Below are 19,747 nucleotides of genomic sequence, written 5' to 3'. Positions count from 1 at the left end.
TATTATGCATTTATCAACATAGTAAAAAGGGTAATCATTTCGGACATAAACACATTCATTTCAAAAATACATGACTTAATTGAGAATATGTGAGTCATTCGTCTTCTTCGTACCTATCAAGGTATACAAGAAAGCCCTGTTTTATAACCAGAGTCTCCGTCCGGAGAACGTGATAAGTGTGTATAGATTTATATGGGACTGATGATCCCGCACCCTAGCTGTTAGCTACAGCCGGACCGGCAGGTTAAGGGTGACAAGTGTCATGACATTTCGACGCCTCAAGAACGTCGCTATAGGCAAATCCATCATAGTACGGTTATGAAAACTCACAGGATAGACAATTATTATGGTATTATGTTTTACGGGAAAAGTAATATTACTGTTATTTTACGTAAAAATACAGGCTTCCTATAGTTTTGTTCACTAATAAAACTATACATTTTCAGTATAAGTATGTCATATTTACTTACAAATTACAGTCTTGGAGATTTAAGACTACTTCTCACTTATAGGAAAATATAGGATTTTCCTGGTTCAATACATTCCTTTCATACAAACAACGATTCATAACTTATTTTATAAGAAAATATCGAATTTTCTGGAAAATAAACGTGAACTTTCGAATGGCATACATTTACACAAATAACTACTTATGTACTCACCAACTTAATTGTTGACACTTTTTCTTTGAAATAACTTGTATTCTCAGGAAATCGCTAAACACCAGGTTAGCAACTGCTTTTGGGGACTAATGCTCTGGCATTAGTAACATCTTTTGGAACATCATATTGTATTTGACTTTTGAAACATGTAATACAACAATCATGTAAACTTTTCAAATATATATTATGGTGGTGTGTACTTTCTTTATTATTCAATTGTTATGATACTATACATGACGTCCTCCGCCCCCGAATGTTTCCGTCGTTCAGGTTTGGGGGTGTGACAAAATCTGATGTTATGCAATTTATCGAGAAGCTCTTCTACCACCGGTATTGGATATTTGTCAAGAATTATGACACGATTCAAGTCTCGGTAATCTATGCATAACCTCCACTAAGAGTCCTTTCTCACAAGGGATAACCGGAGTGGAAAATGAGCTTTGACTCAGTCGTATGATCCCTTATTCAAACATTTCTTACTCCTGTCGGTGAATCTCGTCCTTGTGTAGGTGTGGGTAATAGTAGGGCCTCACGCAAACAGATAGTGTCCGTCAATGAGACTTATTTTATGTTCTATTTTTCGAGCCAGTGGAAGCCCCTTTGGTGTTGAGCATAGATCAGTGAAGTGTCTCAGTAGGCAGTCTAGTTGTCAGCGTTGGTCGTTATTTACCTGGGCTCCTTTGAGGAGTGATGCAGTTTCCCAGTAAGATCTTTAATGCCCTTGAGAAGGGAGGAGAGGCCCTCGTGAGAGGGGGGGTACACTGATAGAGGCCCTTTTGAGATGGCTAAACTCCCAGAAATCAAAAGAAGAACAAAGAAGCTTGAAGCAATTTTCTTAATCATATTCCCCAAAAGAAAGTACAGTGCAATGCATAAATAAAACTACTAGCTAGAAACAGGAAACGTGAGCTAACAAGAAGAAACATGAACTATAACCAGTTCTTTGAAGGACGTGGTCTCATACGTGATGCAAATAAGATATAATGAAAACTAGGGTTACCGTCTACTTTATTCATGAAAGTGATGTGTGGTATTTCATTTGGGCTTTATGTTGGGCTCTTCGGGTGGAGTTGGGGCTGTTTCATTTGGTCTCGTATCAATACCCCTACCATAAGAATGGACCTTGTCCTCAAGGTCTGAAACTGGTGCTGCATTTCGACGAAAAGGGAACGGAAGTGGCCCTTGCAAAGTGATGGTGTTGCTGCCATGCCGAAATGTAAGTGAAGGAACCAAAAAGTCAGCTGTAACAGGACCCAAGGAACGTAACCAATTGAACCCAAGAATAACATCAAAGCCTTTGAATGGTAAACCAAACAACTTGACCTTAAATGGAGCCTCATTGAGTGTGAGGGAAACTTCTATGCAATAGTCGGTGCAAAGGAGTGTGTTGCCTTTGCCGATGAGGACCGGAAAGGGTGATGCAGACTGAACCAGAAGGTGCGAATTAGCAGCTACTCCGGGCTGAATCAGATTATGAGTGCTGCCGGAATCAATGTGAATTTGAAGCGGTTGGTGATTGACAAAGCCCATGAGACGTAAGGCGATTGTGGGTGCAATACCATAAAATGTTGTTGGGGATAGAGCGAGAAAGTGTGGAAGGTTTGTTGCCTCTTCCAGAACAGTAACGTGTGGTTGTGTAGAAGGGTGAGGAGCTTCCGATTCATTATCGGTTATGAGCAGGAATTGTGGTGGATCACATTTGTGTCCGGGGTGGTACTTTTCAGGACAATGAAAGCAAAGACTCGAGGCACGGCGTTGTTGTAGTTGCTCGGGTGACAAGCGGGCAATAGTAGGGTGGTTGGTGGTTGAGGTTACCGGAGCCGGCAACAGTGGAAGGTTGTGTGGCAACTGGGGTGAAGAGGTGGGTGAGTGGACTTCGGTAGGCAACAGTGTGGAAACGGATGCAGAAACTGGGGAACACCCAAGCTTGTCTTCAATTAATTTAGACAACCCATAAGCTTAAGCTTGATGTAGGGTAGTGGGGCGTAACACCGCTAATTTGGTTTGGATTTCCTATGTAAGGCTCGAGATATAGCAATTAAGGAGAGCCTCATTAGAGAGTCCGATGAACCGGTTACACAATTTCTCAAACACAGCTTGATAGGCGGTGATAGTGGTGAGTTTTTTGAGTTTGAAGAGGGAGGCTTGGTGGTTTTCATAATCGGATGCGCCGAACCGGAGTACGAGAGCCCGGGAAAATTCTGGCCATGTACCTAGAAGTTGGTTGTTGGCAAGGCACTTATACCAACTCAAGGCGTCTCCGGTGAAGTAAAATTGGGCCAAAGAGAGGCGTTGTGGTGGTGGAACGGAGTAATAGGTGAAGTAGTTTTCTGCTTGAAAAAGCCAATCAAGGGGATTGGATTCGTCGAATGTTGGGAGGTGTATTATAGGGGGCGGAGGTTGGTGTGCGGTGGCGGCGGCTATGGTGGTGGCCCGTTGATGTTGTTGGCGGGGAGGAGTTGGACAATGGTGTCATTTTGTTTGGCGATATTAGCGGCTTGAGTAGCGAAATGAGTGGTGATTGTGTCTAGGCGATGGTTGGTAGCGGTGGAGAGGTGGATGAGAACTTGTGTAATTGATCGTTGAGGGCGACAGTGGGGTGGTCGAAGGTGGCCTTGGTGTTGTCAGAGGTGGAACCGGACTTGACTTTGGGAGGCATGTTGATGATAACGAAAGCACCAAATTGATAGAGGCCCTTTTTGAGATGGCTAATCTCCCAGAAATCAAAAGAACACCAAATTGATCTGCATTTTGATATGGTTTAGTCCTTTTGGGTTGAATCCAAATTTGAAAGAACCTGATAGAAGGATCTTCATTGTTTTTCATTTAGCAAACACAAAAAGAAGATCTTTGTTAGTTGTTTCGTTCATCATATACTAAGAATTGTTTCGATGTCAATAATTGGTGAGACATATATTTGCAGATGCATTCCCTTTATTTTAATATCACATATGTCATGAGATGAAATAATCCCCAAAGGAAGACTATTCGATGTTTACTAAAAAGGAAACTAACCACCGAAACAAAATTATTCGTAAATATAAACTAATTCACGTAGCCTTAAGTACAAAGATATTATAAATGATATTTGTAGATTCTTTCAATAAAAATACTTTTTACCGAAAAAACTATACAAACTCCGTCCCCACCCTTATGGCCGTCCGCCGCGTGTGTATATATATATATATATATATATATATATATATATATATATATATATATATATATATATATATATATATATACACGCGCCGAGGGGGTGATACATTTAACCCGAGAGAGATGGCGACCTGCTTTGACAAGAAATTATGAGTGGCACCATTATCCACAAGAACTAAGACCGAGAAGCCGCACTTTGTGAGTTTAATCGTTGATAGCTCTAGGGATTTGTTCCATGGTTCCAGAGAGGAGCACTCGTCCTCGATAGTCTCGTCCTCTTCCCTGATTTCAGCGCGACAAGCCTCTCAGTCTTCGTCAAGAGTCTCGCTGTCTGCAAGCAGGAGGATGCGTAGGCCTCTGTTGGCGCACTTATGCTAGGGAGGGTACTTCAATCCTCATCCTCATTTGAAATATAACCCTCGTTTCCTTTTGTCTTCCCATTCCGTACAAGTTAAGTGCCTCATATAAGGGATCCCATTTATAATTGTGGGACCCGGCTTATTAGGTGGGCAGATATGGGCCGGACTCAAAAACCCAATGGAGTAACTAGGCTTATGAATGGACTAGGTAAATGGACGTGGACTCGGAGGTGGAGATTAGGGTATGGTTTCAAATAACTGACCCTGTACTTCCAGAAGTTGGTTTGGATTTTGAGGGAGTCGAGGTTAATTGGATGTTTGCTATCATTTTCTCCATCGTTGCCTCCATCTACTTGGGTAGATCAGTCATTAGAGTCTGCAAAGCACGAACAGAGCCTGTTAAATCTTTCATCTGGTCGCTAAGTTGATTAAGCCTCTCTTCATGGGAGTGGATCGTGGTTTGCAACCTGGTTTGAATCTCTGCTTCAGTGGGTTGTACCATGGTGGAGAAAGTGGAGGAGTCTATTCGATTTCCCGGCAAGGGAGCCAAAATGATGGAGATAAGCTAAGAACTTTGAGAAATAAAATCAATACAACAGTTGTATTGATTTCTAGAACTGAATGATTCAATTCAAAATGATAAAATCAAGAAGAACCTAAAGGTTTCCCCTTGCCCAAGCTTTACAGCCGATACATACTTAAAAGACAAATTCAAAAAGATAATTTGTTAATTTGTTAATTTGACTTTTGCGATACAATATTTTGGATTGTTTATTATAACATTACACTAATATAAAGTGGGAAAAACTAATGCTTTGTAGGTTACAGAAGCTGATATTGAAGAGTTTGAATCCAATTACAGAGGTCATCTGTGTGATTTGATGGATCTTTACAAGAAGTTCAAAGGTCATATGAACAGGTATATTCATTTCTCTAAGGCTATATACAAGAAATAGCAATGTACTTTCATGTTTTTTTATAGGGACATCTTAAAAAAGTTATCTGCTATATTTATCATCCTTTTTGTTTCTTTTTAACTAAAAAACAAACATTGCCTAAAATAAGAAATGGGATAAAGTTATGTGCATTTACCCAACCTTCAAATAACAACAACTAGTGTGGTTTACATGTGGCCCTCTTTCTTTCCTTTTTCCTATTAAGTGATGTATGGATAATTTATCTTTAAAAAATATTTAAGAAAATTACGACACATTTGGGTAAATGAGGAAAATCTCATTTCCCTGGCTTTTTCTATTAACCTGTTCATTTTGCTTTTTGACCTAATACAAACATAATGACTTAAGTCCAGTGTGAAGGGTAAAATGGTCATTGACTGTTCCTTACTATGTAGCTAGTTATATATAATGGATTTGTGCTTGTTGTAAGATCTATTATTGAATGAGTTTGTTGTTCTGGACAAGTGTTGAATTATTGGGCATTGAGAACTAGTTGTCATTTGAGGCTTCTTGTAAGCTGGATTTGTGTGGCAGATTTTTTCTTTTCTATATATACTCACATATTGATAATATTACTATATCTAGCTGTAGTAAACTAACATGATATGAATTACAAAGTTGTACATTGTATGCAATTGAGATTTCATGGATTGGTGTACAGATGATATGGGTACTGCTGAAAGGAGAGTTGCAAAGAGTCCTGCTTATTTCAAGCATGGGGATTATGTTCTTGGATTAAATGTCAGTTTAGTCTTTTTTCTGTTCTGGGCTACAAACATTATAATGTAACTTATACATGGAATGAAATTAAATTAAAAGACATGAATTTATATGGATAAACTTGAATTTAATATAAACGTTCCTCTTAAACTAGAGCCAAAATAATGCACGAAACCCGAACAGTTTCAGTTAGAGAGCATGGTGAGACATGAAGAGGAAATGCAATGGGATACGGAAGAAAGAAAGAGGCTGGAAGAGGAAGAAGCTAATATGAGATTGTTCAAGGCCTAACCATACTTAAAAAAGTAAGAAAAATAAGTGAATGCCAAAAATAGCAACACACTCTCATTCATCTATTTGTTGTATATTTAGAAACAAAAGTACGTTTCTATTTATTTAGCAATAAACTTTGCTTCAAAAAATGCTTACTTTTTTTACTTGCAAGGATCCAACTCCAATTCCCGAGAATATCCGTAGTGTGACTGAAGTTCAAGAATTCGAATTAAAAACCATAAATTTTGATATATTTTTCATAATTTTTAGTAGGTATATAATTTAATAAACAATAAAAAAACAAAAACAAAACCTGGCCAATCAGAGGAGGAGAGAGAATGCGGGGAGCATTTCCCTCACCACCTTTCCCACACCCTCGGTGTGGTGTGCTACACTCCGCACAACCTTATGAGAAAAAAAATAAATAAATAAATAAAAATTTCTAGGGTACCTTCTTTCATGCAACCAGGGGAAATAGCCACCCATGGTGTTGAAGGGAAATTTATTGATAAAGGGCACTTAGAAACCCTACCAAATACAACTAAAACATGAAAGGTCTTACATTACTACACCTTTAGTCCAAAATAAGAACACTTATATAGGTTATAAAAAAATCATACATGATACAAAAGAAGTACTAAATATATAGACAACTACATATATGCAACCCTCCGAAAATTTTCAATGAATACCATCACCTTCCCACAAACCCAATCTTCGACGCCATCATAAAAGTGAAAAAAAACTCGTCTCCCATGACTATTGATAAGTAAAGCTCCACATGCTATCCAAAATCCAGTAGCAAAACCACAGCCCTCACCAATACGAAACCAATTCCAAACTTCATCCACGTCTTCCCCCTCACCCTTGCTTTTACCAACCACCAATGGTACTTCTGATTCTTCATCTCCTATACATCTTTTGGAAAGGGGAGGTCCACATAGTGCTGCATTTCCATCGTATCTTGAAGGTTCAAAAGACTGGAGTTGAGTGCTAGTTGGGATTCTCCCTGAGAAGTTATTAAATGACACGTCTAGGTAACTCAATAAACTCATTTGAGACAAACTTGATGGTATCCCTCCTGATAAAACGTTTCTAGATAAATCCAATGTTAAAAGTTTTTTCATCTGACCAATTTTCAATGGAATCTCTCCAAGAAGACTGTTCATCGATAAGTTGAGTGCAATTAAGTCATAGAGATCGGTAAGTTCATATGGGATTTTTCCTGTTAAGTTGTTGCTTGACATGTCAATGCTCTTCAACAATCTCAGACTTCTGCTGAATTCACGTTCATCTCCTTGCCACTCAATCGTTGCATGGTCAACATACTCGCTGGAATTTGAATAACCATTTCCTGACTTTTTCATTATCCAATCAGTTAAAATGGAATATATGTTGGGTGGTGGTGGTAAGAATCCTTCTTGAACCATGCTTGTAAGATTATTCAAACATGAGGGGATGGTTCCCTGGAGATTGTTCATTGACAAATCCAAAATTTGAAGATTTGCAAGATAACATAACTGTAAAGGGATGGTTCTGAAGAAGTTGTTTGATCTTAGGATAAGAACATACAACCCGGATAAGTTTTCCCCAATCCAAACAGGCACATTACCAGAAAACTTGTTGGCCCCCAAATTCATTAAGTTTAAACTCGTGCAATTCTTCAAGGATAATGGCAATTCTCCAGAAAAGTTGTTCTTGTATAAATCCAGCACCTCAAGTTCTCTCAAATATCCAATTGATGGAGGAAGTCTTCTAGATAGATTGTTGTGTCCTAGATTAAGGACTTTTAGTAGTTTGAGATGCCACAAACAGTCTGGAAGTTTTCCGGTGAAAAGGTTATGGGAGAGGTCAAGAACTTCCAAAAACCCATCAACCATTTGGCATAAAAAAGAGATTCCTCCATTGAATTTGTTTCTGGAAAGGTTTAACAGTGCCAAAGTCGAAGAGACATTCTGTAGTGGACCATAAAATCTGTTGGAACTCAAATCTATCACTGAATCGTTGTCAAAATTTGATGATAAATCGCGTGCTTCACCGCTGATGTTGTTGGAAGAGAGATTCAAATATCTTAATTGAGAAGGCCACGTGTCCCAAAACTCCGGAGGAATTGTGTCTGAAATTTTGGAATTGGCAATATGAAGACGGGTAAGATTTCTCAGTGTTTGAACCCATTTGGGGAAATGAGGCCCTAGATTATTGCAAGAGCTCATATCAATAAGCTGTACATAAGAAAGGTTTGACATGTGATCTGTGGAAGGAACTCCTTGGAGTAGGTTTTCTGAAAGATATATCTCAAAAGCCTTCGACTTTCCAATGTTTTTAGAGATGGAACCTCTAAAATAATTGGAAGAAACATCAATCTCTTCAAGCATGGGTAGTTCCCACACTTTGTCACTTATAATGCCATTTAAGTGATTATGAGATACCCATAAATGTCTTAGGGATGAAAACTTTTGGATGTCATCAGACAAGGACCCTATAAATTGGTTATAAGAAGCATCCAAGTCTTGCAATGTAAGTGATGTGCATCCAGACAAGTTGTACAGAAAACCAGGAAATTTGACAACAGCAGAGTTCATATCAAATCTTAAACTTACCAAACTACAAAGGTTACTAAGATATTTGGGTATCTCATCTAACATGTTGCTAGAGAGATCAAGAAAGTGAAGCTTATTGCTTGTTAATGGGAACAGCCAATGATACATGGATGAGGTGAGATTGTTGTCTGCAAGTAGAAGGGATTCGATAGATGAAGAAGAGTTGAGAAATGAAGAAGAATATGGATACATGACCTGTGACAGCTCACATCCCTCTAAACTTAAATATGATATTTTTCTCAGACTCAAAATTATATCTACCCAATGATTTTGTTTGGCTAGGGAAATCCCATCCATCCCAAGTTGCTTCAAATGGGATAGAGGAGACAACCAATCTAGGTTTTCAACTTCACATCTTCCAACAGATTCAAGGAAAAGCTCTTGCAGGTAGGTGAGATTTCCAAACTCTAGAGGAATGGTTCCATAAAGAGAGTTATAAGAAAGGTCAAGGTACCTCAATTTGGTCAAAGAACCAATGGACTTGGGGACAGTTCCATTAAGATTATTGGAATTGAGTTTGAGGTCTCTTAATCGAGTCATGGAACCAAAGAAGGTGGGAATGGTTCCACGAAAAGAATTGTAGGAAAGATCAAGAAAGTTTATGTAGCTTAAGTTAAGCAATGAATGGCTAATCTCACCTCTAAGATTATAGTCGCTGATATCAAGCTCTGTAACATGACCTGTTTGGTTGTTGCAGGTGACTCCTTTCCATTGACAGCAGTCATGTTCATCAGGTCTCCATGTTGAGAGACTGCCATCAGGATCTTGAAGGGGAGCTTTGAAAAGAAGCAGAGCATGTCTCTCCATATCCAAACACTTGTTCATTACACCATTAGTATCATCTCCTCCTCCCCCTTCCACCGCTACCAATTGGTGGTAGCCATATACTGTTTCAAGGCGTAGCATCATAAGTGACAAAATTGTAAAAACACAAGGATGCATGATGTACGTAGATATAAATATTGATATTTTCTTATTTGTGTTGATGCGTATCATGAATTGCCCCCCCATGATGACTTGTATATATAGTCTCAAACTCTTGACTGTGAAGATGAAGGATTCTAGTGGATGGCTTCAAATTGGTGGCCCCATCATGTGGAGAATACAATACCTAATTTCCATGACATTAGAACCAAATTAAAGTTCAAAGACGTACAACTCATGGAAATTTCTACGAGACAAATTAAAGATGAAGAATTGGAATAAACTGCCCCAAATTAGAAGTTCAAAGACTTACAAGTCCTGGAAATTTGTATTTATTATATATTTCTCCATTTCGTGATACTTTTTGGTCCTCAAGCTAATGTGATATAAACTCCCAAAAAGACACACATAATCCAACACAGATCCACAGTGAAATGATATATTTGGGTTTATAATTTAGCGACTATGCAATGAAATTTTCTCACTTAGATTATTAAATCGTGAACTTATATAAATGATGCCAAGTTGCTCCATTTCGTTTGATCACTAGTACACAAGTCATTTAATAGTATGAGTGGTTTTAATTTTTTGATGCGGTCCCTTCTAAAACCGTTTTATTAAATATCTATAACATCAAAAAGTAAGAGAACCGTACCATAAAATAGTTTTGTTAGTGCGGTTTCCGAAAATGGCACCATTAAAGCATTTTTTGATGCGGTTTCCCAAAACCGCATCAAAAGATCATGTGGAAACCGCACCAAAAAACAATTACAACTGCATCAAAAATTATTCGCACTAAAAAACATTGAACCGCACTCAAAAACAATTCACACTAAAAAATATTGAACCGCACCATTAATCTTTCTTCTACAAATTTCTTTCGAATTTTTCATTTTGCACTAGATGCCACCAAATTTCATTCAAAATTTTCATGTTTTTCAAAATTTTCGTTCAATCTTTCCCTCTTTTATATAACGCTGGAGATGCAGCCTCTTCTCATAATTATAGATTTGTCGATTTCATGCTTGAAAATGCATGTGAGGTTTATCCATTATTTATCTTCTTTTCATTAATGACATTTGTGACTTCATTTTTCTCTTATTAATTATAAATGGATGTCTGATTTTAAGTTTTAACGATGTTTTTTTTTTCTGAATCTCTGCAGATGTCTCTTCTTCCGTGATATATCTCCAAAAAAGGGTCCAAAGACTTATGATGTTTGCTTCAGTGACTTTCATTTAATGGGCATGGAGCTAATTTTTGCAGAGTGAGTTTTAAGATTTGTCGAAAAAGAAATTGAAAACAACTTCGATGAAATGTGATTTTCGAAGAACAGATTTTTAATTGGTGGAGAAAAAGAAATTGCAAAGATTGAAACCACCATTTTTGGAGAAACTAAAATCAATGAAAGGGTCAACTAGAACCTCTAACTGACCTGCAGTTGAGGAAAGGAAAGTTGATGTAATCATAGATAGAAAGTTCAAAAACTAGATTAAGATATTACGATTGAACCATTGATTGAAAAACACTCACCGAACATACCTAAGTACAAGAAAAATAAAGCTTCATAAGGAGCGTGGTGTGCATTGACAAACATGTTAATTGGTTTTAGCTATCTATTTTTTGAGGCGGTTTTGGTAATTTTTTGGTGCGAATTTGGCTATTTTTGAGGCGGTTTTGGCTATTTTTAGTACGGTTTTAGAACCGCATAATTAAATTAAGGTATTTTTTTATGCGATATTTTTTTGTACGGTTCACTACCCGCATCAGTTAATGATTTTAACAGCATCAACACATGCTTTCTGTACTAGTGGATCCCTCGTCTTTTATATCGGTTCTAAAAATAAATACTTTTATGAAATAGTGGTATAATTGTGTCAATGTTAAAAGAGAATCGGATCTTTATAATTTTATCATCTTTTTGAAAAGGGAAGAATTATATTAATTTATGATATATAGAGGGGCGTGTTTCTTTTTCCCATTTTATGCTGAAAGGATCAAATATTGTATAGATAAATAATGTATGTTCCAAGAAACTGCTGAACAATAATTATTTCTTTTCTGAGGTGAACAAACCGCGTGACCGTTTTACACATCTATCTTAAAGTAATATTAAAAAAATTATTCATTTGAGAACTGTAATATATCATTTTACCGGTCTATCTTAAAGTGATACCGAATAAAAACGTATATTTCTTTTCTGGAGTGAACAAAATGTGACCATTTTACCGGTCTATCTTAAAGTGATATTAAAAAAAAAAGGTTATTCATTTAAGAACTGTTATAGACCATTTTACCCTTCTATCTTAATGTGTTACAAAACGAAAAAAAAAATAAAAATTTGTATTTATTTTCTCGAGTGCTCAACAATGATTATGTATGGCTTCTATGTATCGTTTCGGAATAAATTATATATATATATATATATATATATATATATATATATATATATATATATATATATATATATAAAGGGTTATTTGGAAAACAAAAAAACCCTAAAAATCATAAAAATGCATAAAAAAAATACTTAGAGATCACAAAACTTTTTTTTGAATTTTTTTATGAAAAAATCACAACTTTTTTAATAAAATCGCTGAAAAAAAAGATCAATTTTTTTTTATAAAAAAAATGGTTTTTTTTCAAAAAAATTTCAGCGATTTTGTATTAAAAGCAGCGATTTTTTCAAAAAAAAATTCAAAAAAAAGTTTTGGACTTTTTTTTACCAAACAATCGCAGGTTTTCTTACAAATTTGCTGAAAAAAAATTAAAAAATCGATTTTTTTTGTTTTTTTTCAAAAAAAAAATTTATTGAATTTAATGAAAAAGTAGCGATTTTTGTATATATAAAGTCAAAAAAAAAATTTATTTGTGATCTGTAAGTATTATTTTATGCATTTTTATGATTTTTATGGTTTTTGTTTTCCATACAACCTAAACCTATATATATATATATATATATATATATATATATATATATATATATATATATATATATATATATATAAGGGTTATATGGAAAACAAAAAAACCCTAAAAAAAACCACTAAAAATCATAAAAATGCATAAAAAAAATACTTACAGATCAAAAATCTTTTTTTTGACTTTTTTTACCAAAAAATCGCAAATTTTCTTACAAATTTGCCGAAAAAAAATTAAAAATTAGATTTTTTTTGTTTTTTTTTTAAATTTCATCGAATTTAATGAAAAAGTAGCGATTTTTATATATATAAAGTCAAAAAAAAAAATTATTTGTGATCTGTAAGTATTTTTTTATGCATTTTTATGATTTTTAGGGTTTTTGTTTTCCATACAACCTAAACCTATATATATATATATATATATATATATATATATATATATATATATATATATATATATATATATATATATATATATATATATATATATATATATATTCAGGTTCATTTGAGACCATGTTAATTTTGTGAAACCGTGAGATGCAATCTAAAGATAATTTTAAAATGCAAAATAAAAGGAAAAATCCGAAAATTCTTTTTTTATTTTCGTCATTTTCTTACCTAAAAAAATTACCGCTTTTTTTTAGGGGTGGAATTGGTACGGTACTGTTGAGTATTTGAGATATTGAAACTGATTTGACATATTTGGTTATTTAGGGAAGCCTTTTTAGGGTTAATCATTGTATGATTCCCTACGATGCCTTTACAGTAGATGTTCTTAATCGAGCTCTTCTAAGGCATTGGTTTTATATTAGGCATAGATTTTATATTTATGGTATATATTTATTGTTCCCTATAAATAATCATTAGGTTAACTTTTGGTGTAAGCTTTTGACCAGATTAGGGTTTTCTCTGTACGTTCATCTCATAATCAATACAAGAAAAACGTTTATCAGATTACTTGCATATTGTGGTGATTGATTCTGATTGTTCTTGATATTCCGCATTCGTCTTCTCGGATTTATTCCTAACAAGTGGTATCAGAGCGGGTTCTTGTAGATCTCAACGATTTTTGCAATAATCGATCTTGTTAATGGCGATGTTTTATCATGAATCTCACCTTGTTCTTCAAGTTTTGTAAGTTTTCTGAAAAGAAAAAGCCTATACCTCGTTTTTATTGAAAAATCTTGTTCAGATCTGTTTTCTTCAACTCATTATTTCATCTGATTTGTTCATGAATCGTGTTCTAGAAGAAAATTAGAAGAAAATTTCGTGTTTATTTGAATTTTCGTGTTCAGATCTACTTTATCTCTCTAAAAATCGTTTTAGATCTGTTTTCTCTCTTTAGAATCTTTATCAGATCTATTTTCTCTCTCTTCAAGTTCTATCATTTGTTGAAGATCTAATGGATCTTTTATTCTATAACTCCATTTTAAAACTTGGATTAAAGGTCACTAAACCAATCTATGGTGTAAACAAATCAACTTTGTTTCATGTTCTTGGTGATTCTACGTTGAGGAATGTTACTAAGTTATATAATTCTTTTGTTGATAAGAAAATAAATCTATACTCACGGGTTGATGAACGTGAATTGCAAAAGAATGAGAGAATAGTAGAACAATTTCGTGTTATCTATGAACATTTAGATCGGGAACATAAACAGATGTTGAAGATAAAAAGGGCTGAAAAAGAAAAAGAAGAAGTTCATAATGTTTCTCATGTTTCTGAAGAAAAGATGGCTCCAGATGTTCTTGTTGAGGGAGAGTCAAGTGGTTCATGTTTTTCAGTAGAGTTACATTCCGAATCAGGTACTTTAGATTCTGTTATATTGGAACTCAAACAGTTGGTTCTTTATGTTCTGATGATATCTTTGAAGGAATGATTCCTTACAGAAAGCCAATTCTTCAAGAAATTCAGATTTACCAAACTCCAAAAGTTTGTGTGTCAAAGTCTTCAAATGTTCAGATTCAGAAAGAAGAAAAAGATGTTCAGATCCGAAATTTGTTTCTGAAGCCTAGAAATAAGAAAAGGAGGAAGAAGAGAAAGAACAAGAGTAAAATGAAGAAAGTTTGGATGCCCACAGTACAAGTACCCAATGCTTGTGGAAAAGTTCAGAAAGCTGAAGTCAAGAATGTTCAAAGAAAGTTCCATTCACATTTTTCTTCAGATGAATATAGTAAAAGTTGGAGAAAAGAGAAAAGAGTATTTTGTTGGTTCAATGAAGTTTTTGGAAATTTTTGTTTTCCAACTAAAAAGAGGGTATTATTTTTAGAAGATGATAGATTTTCTTCAAATAAGTGGGTGTGCAAGAAACTAACTTCAATGTTGAACCTTAAATGGGTACCAAAAGTCCCATAAAAGTTTTGTCCTTTAAAAAAAATGGGGACAAAATCTTGGTGAAATATGGTGGATTTGGTTCAAAGATATGATATTGTGTTGAAGAAATCAAATTTATTGTTTTTTTTGTGTTGGAATTGACAAAAGGCTGAAAAAGTTGAAAAATGGGTGAAAAGTGTCATTTTTCTGCAAAAAGAAAGCTGCCTTCTGACACTTTTCTGCTTAAAGGGTACAAGCTGACAGTTCTTTGCAATCAGGAGGGTCAGATTCACATTTATGCAAATATTGGAGTTAGATTCGGGGTTATTGACAAAAATTGTTGAGTTTCGGTGTTAAGGGCGAAATTAGTCATTTTATTAAAATACAAGGGATGTTTTCCGGGCATTTGGCCATTTAATTGTATCTCGTTCCTGTGTTCATTTCTTGAAATGGAGATAACGAACAGCGTATAAGCCAAAATAATGAAGCCAATGTCAGGCAGCAAAAGTTATAGAAGCGAACTTGGTTTCCCTTTTTGGGTGTGCAATCAACAGAACGAACTCACAAGCATACAAACGAACTCAGGTCAAGAAGCGAAAGTCTCGTTCTTTGCAGTGGAATTGTCAAACAATAAGCGAAAGTGAACAAGCGCCTTGCAAAAATTGGAACCGAAATAGACCGAACGTTCGGTCTATTTCGCTTTGGGTATGTATTTGAAGCGAGCCTCATGAATAAAAACCGAACTCACAAGAACCGAACCCGAACCTACTGTTCATAGCCGAACGTTCGGTTGATTTCGCTTTGGGTATGAAATTGAAGCAAACCTGTGATTCACTTTCGGTCCTTGATTAGCTTTCAGTCCCTGATCGATTGACAAGATCCGCATCTTGTGCTTGGAACAATAGTGTAACCGGTTGTGTAATTGATGGAACGAATCTGTAATTGGCCTTGAAGCGAACCTAAGACTCGCTTTTACTCCATGGTCAACTGAATAGGAACGAAACTCAGCAGGTTACTCTCGCTCAAATCAAAAGAGTTCGATTTCATATGTGGATATTGAAAGCAAAACGAAACTGGAATCGGAGGTTCAATCAGAATCGTTTTTACTAACCAAAATCGGACCTTCACAATCCTTGGTCTCGAAGTCGGAATCTTAAATCGGAACTAATATCATACTTCAAAATTGAAATCACATTCGGAATTGAACCATGTTTGGAGTTGATGATTTGAACGAAGGATTTCGTCACACTATTACAAGCCTGCGATCCAATTCAATTTTGACTTTCAAAGTCAAACGACGTGCGTTTCATCCGTTCCAGTGAAGAAGATGATTCAAGTTACATTCTTGGTCTCTGCAACTTCAGCACTTTGATGGTTCCAGTCCCCAAATGTTTACAAACTTTACAGTTTCTACCCCCTTTGGAAGATGTTCTTAATTTCAGCGTTAAAAAGAAGAATATGGGTTATTTTTTCAAATTTTGCCCCCTGACTTTCAGCACTTCACAGATTTTACCCCATATCCGAAATTCTTTTCAAATTTCTCGGATTTTTACCATTTTTATCTCTTCTTTCCAAAATATTTTAGTTTCTAATCTTTTCTTTGGTCTTATTCTTTTTAAACCCTTCTAAATAATTGCTTCTTATTCTATTCTTTTGTCTAAATTTAAAAATCGAAAAATACAAAATTATTTTTTGTTAATTTTCCGGTTTTAATTTTTGAAGATTGGGTTTATTCTAAAGGGATTTATTTCATCAAATCTGACGGGTTTGAAGATTGTTGGTGATTCTTCTTAACTTTTCGGATTCTCTCCATGGTATTTGTTGAAGATTCAAGGGGGAGTGATGATTATTCAAGGGGGAATTCATATTTGGAAGATTATTTCTATTTCTCTCGCTTTTGAAGACCCCATGTGCTGATGAGTATCACAATTTAGGGGGAGAAATGCCAAGAAGATCGGAAATCGTGATCTTCATCAGTTTTAACATCTAGGGGGAGATTGTTGAGTATTTGAGATATTGAAACTGATTTGGCATATTTGGTTATTTAGGGAAGCCTTTTTAGGGTTAATCATTTTATGATTCCCTACGATGCCTTTACAGTAGATGTTCTTAATCGAGCTCTTCTAAGGCATTGGTTTTATATTAGGCATATATTTTATATTTATGGTATATATTTATTGTTCCCTATAAATAATCATTAGGTTAACTTTTGATGTAAGTTTTTGACCAGATTAGGATTTTCACTGTACGTTCATCTCATAATCAATACAAGAAAAACCTTTATCAGATTACTTGCATATTGTGGTGATTGATTATGATTGTTCTTGATATTCCGCATTCGTCTTCTCAGATTTATTCCTAACAGGTACCAATTCGTTTTTCCTTAAACCGTGTACCGTACCAATTATAATTGGTATAAAAAATTTGCTATTGGTACCATACCAAGTCTATTTGGTACCAATATATTTGGCTACCAACAAGTTTGGTTGGTACAAATTGGTAATGGTATATATCGACTTCTTTTAATAGTCCATTGTAAGAATTTAAAATAAGCAAATACATCGGATAATTTAGACGTCTATAAAAGAATTTTGGTATGCAGTTCTTTTAATTTACAAAAGAATTCTATTGAAAGTAACGCTAAAGTAATGTTTTAATTTTGTGATTTAACGTGGTAAAAACTATTGACTAATGCGACCAAATAACTTATATAACGTTCTTAAAAATATAAACAGTAAACACAATTAACAATTGAAATTTACGATTTCGTTTATATATATATATATATATATATATATATATATATATATATATATATATATATATATATATATATATATATAGGTAGGTTCAAATGTGGATTGACAATTATTGTGTGGATGTAAGGATTAATGAGACTAATCATTTTAAAAACCTAGAAAGGTAATTTGGTAATCTTAAAAATAATTATTTATGGTAAATTGTTAAATTAATTAATATCCTTTTAAAATAGGAAATCAATTTTAATTCTCGCCTAATTTATCTTCATCAAAAAGTCATTAGAAATAGACCCATCAATTTGATTCACCCTAGATGCCACCACCGCCGTTTCTCATCTTCCCATATCGTCTTCCACGACAAGATCGGCCTTCAACTTTCTTCTCTTCTGGTTCGGTTTCTTCATAGGTACCAAGGCACCTTAGACAGGTGATGCCTCTACCCTAATCACCGATCGTCGGTTACCTGCTGCTTTCTTTTTTCGCCTCAAACAGATTGCAGTTAGGGTTATTAACTTCGTTGAGAACCATCGGTGTTTCCGAAAAAATTGATTTATCAAACTTTCTGCTTTTCCTTTTCTCCTCCTTTAAATTTATATGGATGGTTGTCTATTTATTTTTATTCAACAAGAATTCAATGGAAGTGAAGTTTCGCCCACCTTATCTCATGCTCCAGTCATAGTCATGGTCATGGACCACATATAGACACAATCAATGGTATTCTTCTCTTCCCTTCATGTTTCTGGCATGTTATGTTTAATCATAATAAAGATCTTTCTGAATAGGCTGTTGAAGAATTCAAATAAAGTAATGGTAATTCTATGGACAAATTTTAAGTTGTCTCTAACCCATGGCATTGAAAAAAATAATGACAGACTTGTTTAATGTTGTATAACTAACAACCATGGATATGAGCACCCCTTCCAACCAAGTTCAAGCTTTGTCTAAATTGCAAGAGACAACTTCGGGTTATGTAATTACCAAAAGGAGAGTGGATGTATTGAAACAAATTGTAGCAATTGGTTCCCTTTTGAGTTGTGCGTAACATATAACAAATGGGGAATAACAAAATTGCATTCATGACAGGTACTTTTTTATTCATTTTGACTATTTGTATGTTTTATTAGGTTGCATCTGATTTCTGGTTTTTTACTTGGAGGTTTAATTTTAATTTTAGTTCTAATTTTCTAAGTGGATTGTCTCAGGTTGGTGAGGTATTGCAGAAAAGGAACTTGTGTATTCTTCAAGAATGTATTCTTCATGAATGCATTCTTTAAGAATGTATTGTCCATACATGTAAAAGAAAGGGCGAGGATTGAGTTTTATCAATAGAAAAAGAAGGGGGGTTTTTAAGATAGTCATTTTTTTTCTTTTTTGTCATTGGATTATGTTAGAACATGTATAAGTGTATAAAAATGTATAAGTCCATTATTTTGTATGAATATATATGAATTTGTATTTTAGTCCGGATTTCTATGAACGTATAAAAAATGTTGTATTTATTTCATTTATGGTTCAAGAATGATGTTATTCTTAAAGATGTCAATTCTGTTAGAATATATTTTAATCAAAATATGTATTCTATAAGAATATGCATTCTTTTTTAAATCTAGTCTAAAATTTCCACAAAAATCAGATTTTTGGGATTAAAAAAAAATCCATTATCCCTTAAAATCTGGAATTTCCTTTTTAAAATCTAGTTTAAATGACTAAAATACCCTTACAAGGATATTAGTGATATTATATTGTACATGCTCTCCCATTTTAATATCATTCACCCTAAATCAAATCCCTTCAATTTTTTTCATCCATTGGTTCAGAGTCATTCCTACGACCACACAATACTTGTTGTCCACATTATAACCTAGCCCTATATATATATATATATATATATATATATATATATATATATATATAATATGAATTGGTTGGTACGGTATTACAATGGTATTCAAACTTTTGTACCATTACCGTACCAGATTGTTCAATTGGTACGGTACTACCAACCAAACTTGTTGGCTACCAAATATATTGGCTACCAACTTTCTTCGTTCGGTTGGTAGCATGTTGGTTGGTTTTCCGTGGTACAATTTTGACAGCC

General features: G+C 34.6%; 1 protein-coding gene and 2 long non-coding RNA genes across 5 annotated transcripts; 2 read left to right on the top strand and 1 right to left on the bottom strand.

The window, feature by feature from the left end:
• Positions 1 to 3,930: 3,930 nt before the first annotated feature.
• On the top strand, positions 3,931 to 10,896 carry LOC145120805 (uncharacterized). Of its 3 annotated transcripts, XR_013714370.1 has the most exons (5): positions 3,931 to 4,842; positions 5,002 to 5,099; positions 5,798 to 5,877; positions 6,011 to 6,161; positions 10,819 to 10,896. It is a non-coding gene; the product is annotated as an uncharacterized LOC145120805 (long non-coding RNA). The 3 variants fall into 3 exon arrangements; XR_013714369.1 differs by lacking the exon at positions 10,819 to 10,896 and having other exon boundaries at positions 3,943 to 4,842; positions 6,011 to 6,223; XR_013714368.1 differs by lacking the exons at positions 6,011 to 6,161; positions 10,819 to 10,896 and having other exon boundaries at positions 3,954 to 4,842; positions 5,798 to 5,997.
• Positions 6,663 to 9,671, bottom strand: LOC145120447 (receptor-like protein EIX2). Its single transcript, XM_079056272.1, has one exon. It carries the CDS (start codon positions 9,669 to 9,671, stop codon positions 6,783 to 6,785), a length of 2,889 nt encoding a protein of 962 aa, XP_078912398.1. The 3' UTR covers positions 6,663 to 6,782.
• A 7,032-nt stretch (positions 10,897 to 17,928) lies between the features above and the next one.
• On the top strand, positions 17,929 to 19,153 carry LOC145120486 (uncharacterized). The gene is made up of 3 exons (XR_013714216.1): positions 17,929 to 18,363; positions 18,522 to 18,732; positions 18,852 to 19,153. It is a non-coding gene; the product is annotated as an uncharacterized LOC145120486 (long non-coding RNA).
• Positions 19,154 to 19,747: the final 594 nt, after the last annotated feature.

This window comes from Lactuca virosa, chromosome 6, assembly GCF_052849685.1.
Source record: "Lactuca virosa cultivar CGN04683 chromosome 6, Lactuca_virosa_CGN04683_v6, whole genome shotgun sequence".
In the NCBI taxonomy this organism is placed as follows: Eukaryota; Viridiplantae; Streptophyta; class Magnoliopsida; order Asterales; family Asteraceae; genus Lactuca; species Lactuca virosa.
This window is presented reverse-complemented; position numbering and strand designations above follow the sequence as displayed.

Excerpts from the sequence above, each read along its gene's own strand:
- LOC145120447 (XM_079056272.1), bottom strand. The coding sequence starts at position 9,671 with ATGCATCCTTGTGTTTTTACAATTTTGTCACTTATGATGCTACGCCTT.